At 30.9% G+C, this 9,536-nt stretch overlaps 1 protein-coding gene across 1 annotated transcript in view; it reads right to left on the reverse strand.

Moving 5' to 3' along the window:
• Positions 1–951: 951 nt before the first annotated feature.
• Positions 952–9,536, reverse strand: part of LOC106472742 (inversin-like) — a 47,648-nt gene continuing 39,063 nt past the window's right edge. The window contains exons 12-15 of the mRNA XM_013933398.2: positions 8,534–8,640; positions 7,303–7,420; positions 3,752–3,828; positions 952–3,504 (exon numbers count right to left, since the gene is read on the reverse strand). Of these exons, the coding sequence (XP_013788852.1) occupies positions 2,994–3,504; positions 3,752–3,828; positions 7,303–7,420; positions 8,534–8,640 (813 nt within the window). The 3' untranslated portion in view covers positions 952–2,993. The remainder of the gene's footprint in view (positions 3,505–3,751; positions 3,829–7,302; positions 7,421–8,533; positions 8,641–9,536) is intronic.

Below are 9,536 nucleotides of genomic sequence, written 5' to 3' on the forward strand. Positions count from 1 at the left end.
CGCCCCCACGGCTGAAAGGGCGAGCATGTTTGGTGGGACGGGGATTCGAACCCACGACCCACAGATTGCGAGTCGAGTGCCTTAACCACCTGGCCATGCCGGGCCCCAAATAAGGAGAAAAGATCATTCCTGAATGAGGAGAAAGAAATTTGCCCGACAAGTTGGGTGTAGGAGGCCTACTAAGCATGTTGTAATTCTCAACATGTTGAACAATAGCTGCAACAACCTTGACAGTTAATGAGCCTCCAAAGCCACAGCAGAAATAATGCCTTACTCTAAACAACATCTCACACTTGGGACTAAGTATAAATCACCATCATTCGTGAATTCATGATAAAAAATTAAAGTTTTTGAAATAAAATGTAAAAAAAAAAAACTTTCATTAATGATGCAAATCTCAATAAATTAAACATAGGCAAGAAATTTCAGCATGTCTGTGCCTGACCATGCCCACAAAAAGAATTAAGATTCACGAGTGCAAATGCATATGGGGAGTTCAATCAGTGGAAGGTTGTGCCATTTCTCCGTGAAATTCTCTCACAAAAATGAAAATTTTTGTTCTTAGTAAGCTTTTTTCCTCAGATAGACCATTTAAGCAAATATGATGACTGACAGATCGATGTTGATATGAAATTTTTAGGAATTGCAAAAAAAAAATACCTTTTAACATAATGTACCCTTGAAAATAAAGATTTGGATATATAAATATATTTTTTCTAAGATTAACTATTCAGGAGACACAGCATAACAGACAGACCTTGGCTATTATCAGACAAGTCATCATGTAGTTGGACAATATTCAGCCCCTCATAAATTTTGCTCAAGAAACCTATATTTAATTGGCATATCTAATGTTTATGAGACATGTATTTTTAAGGTAAAAAATGTTCAGCAGAAGTAGTCACTAATCATCCTGTCAACAAGTTTCTCAAAGAAGAGCATTTACTCAGGTATACAAACAATTTAATAAAACCATAACAAAAACTTTCACATGTATTTATCATCATAAAACAAACTTCTAGAAAACGTCATTTTAATTATATGACTAAGGCCCATAAAGAAAAGGCCAATAGAAACAAAGCACGTTTATGGAAAGACAAAATATCTTAGTTGAATTCTCTATATATAATATTTTACAATTAATTTGTCCAGTTTTATTTGCTATTTGTTGCATTCTTAAATGCATATATAAAATGAACAACCAAAATAAGGCAACAACATGCCTTCTTTCACTGTTAACAAAATGACCATGAATGAAGAAAGGTTCTGAAATATAAAGAATGATATGTAAACACTTAAATAAAGGTAGTACCATTAATAACAGTAACACATTTAAAAATATGACTAATAAAACACCAGCAGGATAAAAACTGAGAAATTATGAGATTACAAAATAAATACAGCCTAGAACTCAATCCTTAACTATATAGCTTACGTAGCTTGCCTTTACCTTTTTCTAAATATAGCAAATCACTTTCAAACTCAATTAATATGAAAATCTAAGAGCATCAAGTTTCATTTTCCACTTTCAACTCTTTAGACCAGCATTTCCCAAAATGTGTGACAAACCATTCAAGGGGACACAAATGATCTCTTGGAAGGTAGAGCCAATAATGTAATAATGCAAAATTAAGCATTTTAATGTGTGACACACCATTCAAGGGGACACAAATGATCTCTTGGAAGGTAGAGCCAATAGTACAATAATGCAAAATTAAGCATTTTAATGTGTGACACACCATTCAAGGGGACACAAATGATCTCTTGGAAGGTAGAGCCAATAGTACAATAATGCAAAATTAAGCATTTTAATACATTTTTTTTTTATTAATGAAAATAATAAGTAATTACTACAACACATATATAATTTTAACGTGTATTCATGTATTATATCTTGTCACTTCACAGTTTCACTCATTTGAAACAAAAAAAAGAGGGGGAGGCGTGCAAGACACCATATTTATTCAAAGGAGGCGTGGATGAGAAAAGTTTGGGAAATGTTGCTTTGGATCTTTTTTTATGCATACACTGCTCTGACAAAATATTATTAAATTTAAAGAATTCTACTTAACATTATGGGAAAACAAGAAAAGTATAAAATTAATGTACAACCTAGCTACAATATCAAAGAAATGTATTTTAAATTTTGCAAAGGTTGGTTGATATTTAAAGGAGCAAACCCTTTTAGTTGTTATTCTATATTGTTCTCATAAACATTATTTAACTATGTAGTAAGTAGAAGAAGATTGTGACTATCAAACTCACTATATTAATTTAATTGAAATAAAAGAATTTTCTAGGTTATAATGTAAATATTTACAGTAAGTTGAGAAAAACAAGCTAAATTAAGTTGATATTGATATAACAAGAAACTGAAGAAGAATACTAGTTCAACTACTAGAAATTACTCTTAAACCCACAATTTATGAAAAAAAAAAGTTGTCAGACAAACAAATTTGACGTATAAAAACATTTATTCTTACAGTATATTCTGTTCAATGCCATTATTTGCTAAAAAAGAAACAACACAAATTTTATATTCATCTTATTGAAAAAGTTATTTTAATTTAAATGTTTAAAACACCACATCATTTTTGTAAAAAAAAAATTATATAGGCATAGTTTTTGGTTTAAAAAACAACAGAAAATTGGCACATCTAACATGATGATTTGACTAGAACTGGTATCTAGAAATGACTTCAATTAAAAACATTGAAAAATAATATATGAAAATCAGCCTAAAATAAAAGTATATACTACTGTGGGGTAGAATAAACTGTTTTAAAACATCCAATAAATGTCAAGAAGTTTGGATAAAATTAGCTAAAACTAATGTTTTACACAATACAAAATATATATAATTACTATGTTGAGTTTATACAGCAAATATACTTAGAAAATCTACAGTGTATCATTAAAAGATTTTCATACGATAAAATAGTTTTGTATGTTCAATCTTGGGGTTGTATCCATGCTTGAGTATTAAAAATAAATCACAATGAATCTTTTAACAACTTTAGTTCAGTAACAATTTGTTCAAATACACATGAAGGGACAGAACAGGTTGCACTAATTTCTTGTTCCACATTACCTAGGTGACTTTTGAATAAACTCAAAAAATCTGTGTTTAAAATAAATGGTAGTCCATAACCTTGAGCTGTACTTTGTTCATAATTGCTATGGATTCTCCACTTGGCAACAGGAATTTTGCTAACAAATGCATTTTTATATTCATTTATAACTTGAGAACTGGAATTGGTTGATTTTTTATCCTGTTTTAAAGCAGAACTAAAGATACTGTTAAAATTACTGGAATTTTGCTGGCTTTCAAGAAAACTGATTCTGTGCCAAGAACAGTCAAAGGAAGCAGGTCTTCGGACTGTTTTACAGTTTTTAACAGTGTCTTGACTACAGCTGACTTCACTATGAGGCTCTGTGCGTTGGTACTGTTCATCTTCTGTGGCTTTCATGAAATAACTTTTGGCACTTAGTATGTGGGATCGACTACAAAAATAACAAAAATAATTGGCTAAACATGAATATTAATTATTATGAAAATAAACATTTGTTTCATTTTTAAGCTATCCTTTCAGCTATTTCTGATGAAAAATAAGTAACATTGTTATTGTGCTTGAATAAAAACAATCTGTAATATCAGCTGAAAATATATATTACATGTTTGCAAAGATTTTTAAATTTGATTACTTTGGGGTTAAAAATGCTACCACGTACATTAAACATATTAACTTACCTAGTTTTAATATTTTGTCCTGCTTTTATGTGGAATAAATGAAGGAATGTTCTGGTTCTGTGTCCTCTATATGCTGCCTAGTAAAAGTAAAGACAGGTTGTTTTGTGAAACGTAAGGACTTTTTGTACAACCTCAAAACATAACACCCAGTTATTGTACATTACAAATCAGTAGTTGAACCTGAAAGGAAGGTCACAATTTTTAATACTTTACTTACAACTAGCATTTCCCCAGCTGTTTTGTGTGTAGTAAAATGGCTGATAAAAGAAATATAATTTTCCTAAAATAATGTATATTTGTTTAATTCAGTAATGTATGCTATGGTGAAATACAATAAGATGCCAAATACTCTCCCTTTCTTGTAATTTACACTGTGCAAATTTTCAATACACACTTCCTGTCCTGTTTGTTAACAAGTTTTACATTCTCTGTAATTTGTCAAGGATTTAGTTCCATATAATTATAATATTTATGCTATTTTATTTCATGACTTAAGCCTGAAATAAAACTGAGAATAAAAAAAAAGGTTTTCTCCAATTTCTTAAGGCAAAAACCTAAATAACTTCTTAACATTTAATTTTACTGTACAAAAACTATAAACTAAATGTAACAATATTTGTAATTTTTGTTGTAAAGATAAACAGCTTTATAAGCACAAATTAAGTAACAAAGAACAAACAGAAATTTACAAAATATGAATGTGATTATCCTGACTAGTTTTGACGTACCATATGTGTATACTGTGTGTGTGTGTGTGTGTGTGTGTGTACAGCGACATTTAGCGAGTGCTGTTTTCTCAGTCTGACTGCTTCATACACATTCCATTGAAAAATGTTTTCCATAATGGCTTCAGTTAAAAGCCCATATCATTGTTTATGAGTTTATCTGCATTCTTGTGTATTTCAATAGCTTCTCTAAATTGTCTTTGGTGAAAATATTTAGGTTCTGCAATGAAATTCATTTCTATGAATTTGATTATATGGTTATTTTGGTATACATGAGCAGCAACGGTTGATTTTTGTATTTCCAAATGGCAGCAATGATCTTCTTGTTTTTTTATTCTTACATTCAATAACTGTTAAGTTTGACCTATGTATACTTTGTTGCATGCACACTGGATCAAATATATTCCTTGTTTCTGGAAACCATTGATGGGGTCTTCCCTTTATTTAGTTTACTTGAAAGTTTTTCCAATAGGTTTGATTTGTTTGTTGTTCATTAATGTACCTATTTTATTTAAGATTTCTGGGTAATAAGGTAAACATATAGATTTTGTTTTTCCACATTATTTCCTTGTCTTTGTTTATAAAACCCTTTTTTGATTTTGTAGAACAACCTATTGATTAAATGGGAATCAAATCCTCATGATACAACATTTTTTAAGTAGTAAATTTCTTGTTCTATTCCTTTTTGGTTTGAGCAGATACTGAGCATATGCCAAATTAATATTTTGTGAACACCAATTATTTGGTTTTATGCATGGTTTGAACTTTTGTGGGGGAATAGACTAACACTGTTTGGTTTTCGATAAAGGATAAAATTTAGATTCAATATGGCAAAACAAAGGGACATGAAGGATGAAATTAGAAGAAATGACCTTCATGGATGAACCAAAGAAAAAGACGTGACACTGGAGCAGTTGGATGATGAATATATGCATCCATCACAACAATTTGGTCATCCACAGTCCCAGGGAAATGCCAGTCGATAAAGTGAGAACTGTTCTAGAATAGTAGGGGGAGCTAGATGCACCAATATAGATGGCACAATATGACTGGTGGAAAGTAGTCACATAATCAGCACATGTTATTAAAGGCACAAAACTGATGGGGTATAAAGACTGGTGTATAGTAGCAAAATTGTTTTAGCAATACTTGGAGCACAGACCAGGATTGAGATAGCTTTAGGTGAGTGGAGGTAGTACCATTTTGGAATAACATTTTCTTCTTGTACAACAGATACAGGTCAAAAAATGATCTGGATCATTGATCATTCTGAATCTGAGAAGGACTCTCTGAGTTTTTGAAAGTGAAATTTGATGCTATCCAATATGAATGCATGCAATCTTAAAAAGGAGCAGCAGGGCAAGGGTATGCAGTCTCGCTGATTGCTCTTGTTCTTTATGATTTTAAAGCTTAACTTGTATTCAATGTGATTTAAGCACCTTTATCATTTATTCTATTACGTCGTCAAGAAATTAATGTCGCATTTGGAACACTTTCATTAACCACCCCCAAAAAACATACATCAGTATAACAGTTAAAAGAACCACCTAAATGTCATGTAAGTGTAGCCTATATAATATGTGAAGTTTAGTATATTCTATCCCTTATAGTGATGGCCCACAACAAGACACATATTCATCATGTAATGCTGTTTGAATACAAGAAGGAAAACAACGCCTCTGTAGCCACAAAGAAGTTTATGGAAATGTTTTCAATGTTCGTAAGTGTCAATGATGGTTCAGCAAATTTCGTTCAGGTGACTTTAGCCTTAAAAACTGTGATGGCAGGGGCCGATATGTTGGAATTGATATTGATGCTCTGAAGACGCTTGTTGAGTCTAACTCAAGGCAACACACTTGTTAAATGGCCCTGAAATTGCATGTCTCTCATGAAACAATAAGTAAACATCTAAAGAATATGGGAAAACGCCATAAAGAAGATGTTTGGGTGCCTCACAAACTTTTCCGATGATCATCATTTCCAACGTGTGAACGCTGCTTCGCCTCTTCTGTCGTGTACCGAGCGTGAACCATTTTTGGATAGAATTGTCATTGATGATGAAAAATTGACTCTCTATGTGAATATTAAATGCCAAAAACAGTGGCTCAGTTCTAGACAAAAACCACTTCCGACCCCAAAACCTGGACTCCATCTGCAGAAAGTGATGCTTTGCATTTGGTGGGACATCAAAAGGAGTAATTCATTTTGAACTTCTCAATCCACAATGAACTGTCAATGCAGAAATCTATAGTCAGAATGTTTAAATCAAGCCCTTCATCAGAAACACCCTACTCTCGTCAATAGGAAAGGTGTTCTTCTCCACAACAATGCACGTCCACATGTGGCACGTTTGACGCAACACAAGATTATGGAGTTGGGTTGGGAAGTTCTCCCCCACCCACCATATTCTCCAGATATGGCACCATCAGATTACCAACTTTTTCTTTTGCTGCAACACCATATTAATGGGAAAACGTATGAAAATGTGGAAGTTGTTAAAGAGGACATTGACATATTTTTTGCTTCAAAGCCAAGTGATTTCTTTAATCAGGGCATTAACAACCTGATTGTAAGATGGAAAAGCATCATCCATAAGAATGGAGACTATTTCATTTAATAAATGTTTTGTTTGAATATATAAATTGTTTGGTTTTTTATCTAAACATTAATTTCTTGACGACCTAATATATACATATATATTTAATTTGAATAATTAATTTCATTTACATTCTTCTAAACATTTATTAGCACTTGTTGTACATATTTTCATTGTGCATGCAATCGAAATCATGACTAAAGAGATACTTAACAGGAACAGATGATTACCTGAATCCTTACAGCAGCGACCTCTAATACTTCAGCAGCTGATGCGCCATTCCTTTCACGAAGGTACTGTACAAGATCAATATGTCCATTGTTTGAGGCACAGTCAAGAGGGGTACATCTACAGAAACATATTTTAACATGATATTACATTTCAACAAACATTGCTTACAACTTTTGTTCATTTGAAAAGATAACAGTTAAAGTGCATTTGAGATCTACTTACATTTAAGTATCCAAGATGCCTAGTAACAGTAGGTTTTTAAATTACAGTCCTAAATTCTATTAGTTAAAATACTGTTTCTTTCATCATTTAATTTTAAAACTAACTTTCTGTTGAAATTTCCTACTTTAAATTTTTTAAAAGTATGGTAATAAGACTATTTGTAAAAAAAGAAAAGATACAAACACACTTCAAAAACATCAAACAAGATGTTAAGAAAATTTATATTAACCATTCATTTCACAACAACCTGGTTCTTTAATAGTAATGCAATAATTTATTGTAATGCCATAGACTATACAAGTATGGAACTGAAAAATATAATAAACATATCAATTCTTCTTATGGACATATGGTTTAGCTGCAGATAAGCAATATCATAAAACAGTAGTAATATTACAACATTTATTTTTATATATTTTCAAGTCATTTTGTAACTTGATAATGAATCGATACTCGCTTAAATTATAGCATAAAAGGGTGACATAACATAAAATAATTTATGTTTATAAAACAACAAACCACACAAGTTTGTCAAGTATTGTGGCAATACTGATTCTCAGAATGAGTACAAACAGCTAAGTGCAGTGTTTCTTAATACTGTCCAATTCAATAAAAATGATGATTACATTACATATGTTTTAAATTATAATACATATATCATTAATTACAAATTCTTCAAATTTAGGCTTTAATGGGACAATTGGCAAAATTACTTATCAATTATTGCCCCACTTAATTGCTGTTGTGTTTAATAAGCAAAATTAAGTTAAATTTACTAAATTTTTGGTTTAGGTGAGTAATATGTTGAAGACTTGAGATAAATTTAAAAACTAATACTTATAACCAACAATATTTGATATAGTAATTATTTATTTACTTTTATAACATTTATACCACTATGTTCAAGGCAAGGTCTTATTCGCAATATAACTGAAAAAAAAACAAAAAACATGCGTAAATATGAATTCTGTTTACTGAATTAAAAGTAAGGTATAGAAAAAGATATACCTGTCTTCAAGTCTTGACATAAAATTAACATTAGCACCATGATTACATAGTAACTCAACCATTTCCAAATTTCCTTTTGTACAGGCCCAATGCAAAGGAGTCTTTCCCTAAAGATATGAAATATCAGTGTTATTAAGAAATGAACACAAATTTAACATGATTAAAAACTGTTTAAAACTTCAAATGTATTCAGCTAAAAACACCTGTAACTTATAAAGTATATAATAAAGAAAAAATGTTCGAAAATATTTTTACTTTATATGTCACTTGTTTAGTGACAATCATTATATGCCTGGTCCCTGAATAGTACCTTTAAGATATCTAAGGTTTTCTTCTGGTCAAGCTGATACTGATAGACACTGAAGTTTGGTAACACATTTCAGTAATAATCACACATCAAGCAAGCTCCACATAGAGGGTAATACACTAAATAACATTGTCTCAAATTATAACCACAGATACCCTTTAAGCAACTGAACTATCTAATAAATACATACAGGACTGTGACAATTAATACACTTCTTCGACAAGTGAAATTATTTTGAACAATAACCTGTGTTAATGTTTTTACACACAAGTGTGAGTAGTAAATGATTCAAATTATATTTTTACTTTTACATACACCATTTTGAATGTTTTTTAAACATCACTTTAAGATTTATCAACTAAAGCTACCTATTCTTCTAAATATATTGTGTCATTATGAATTTCACATGATATGGTTACAAATAGGTCTCACTTTTCAATGGAAATATTGACTATAATAATCATACACACTCAACAAATACTAAGACTTTGTAATGAGAATGTATACAGTTTTAATCTAATTCAGAAAACTATGTTCATCACACTCTTTATTCTTCATAAAGAGAGCATCTTTCAATCTACGGTTGATCCAGTCAATAATAATAATGATAACTCCTAACCCTTTCAAGACAGGTCATGAGTAAAAGGCCATGTCATCTCATTTGTTGACTCATATTCAAAATTTTTATTGAACTAC

The sequence above is a fragment of the Limulus polyphemus genome, unplaced genomic scaffold, assembly GCF_000517525.1.
Source record: "Limulus polyphemus unplaced genomic scaffold, Limulus_polyphemus-2.1.2 Scaffold5573, whole genome shotgun sequence".
Lineage (NCBI taxonomy): Eukaryota > Metazoa > Arthropoda > Merostomata > Xiphosura > Limulidae > Limulus > Limulus polyphemus.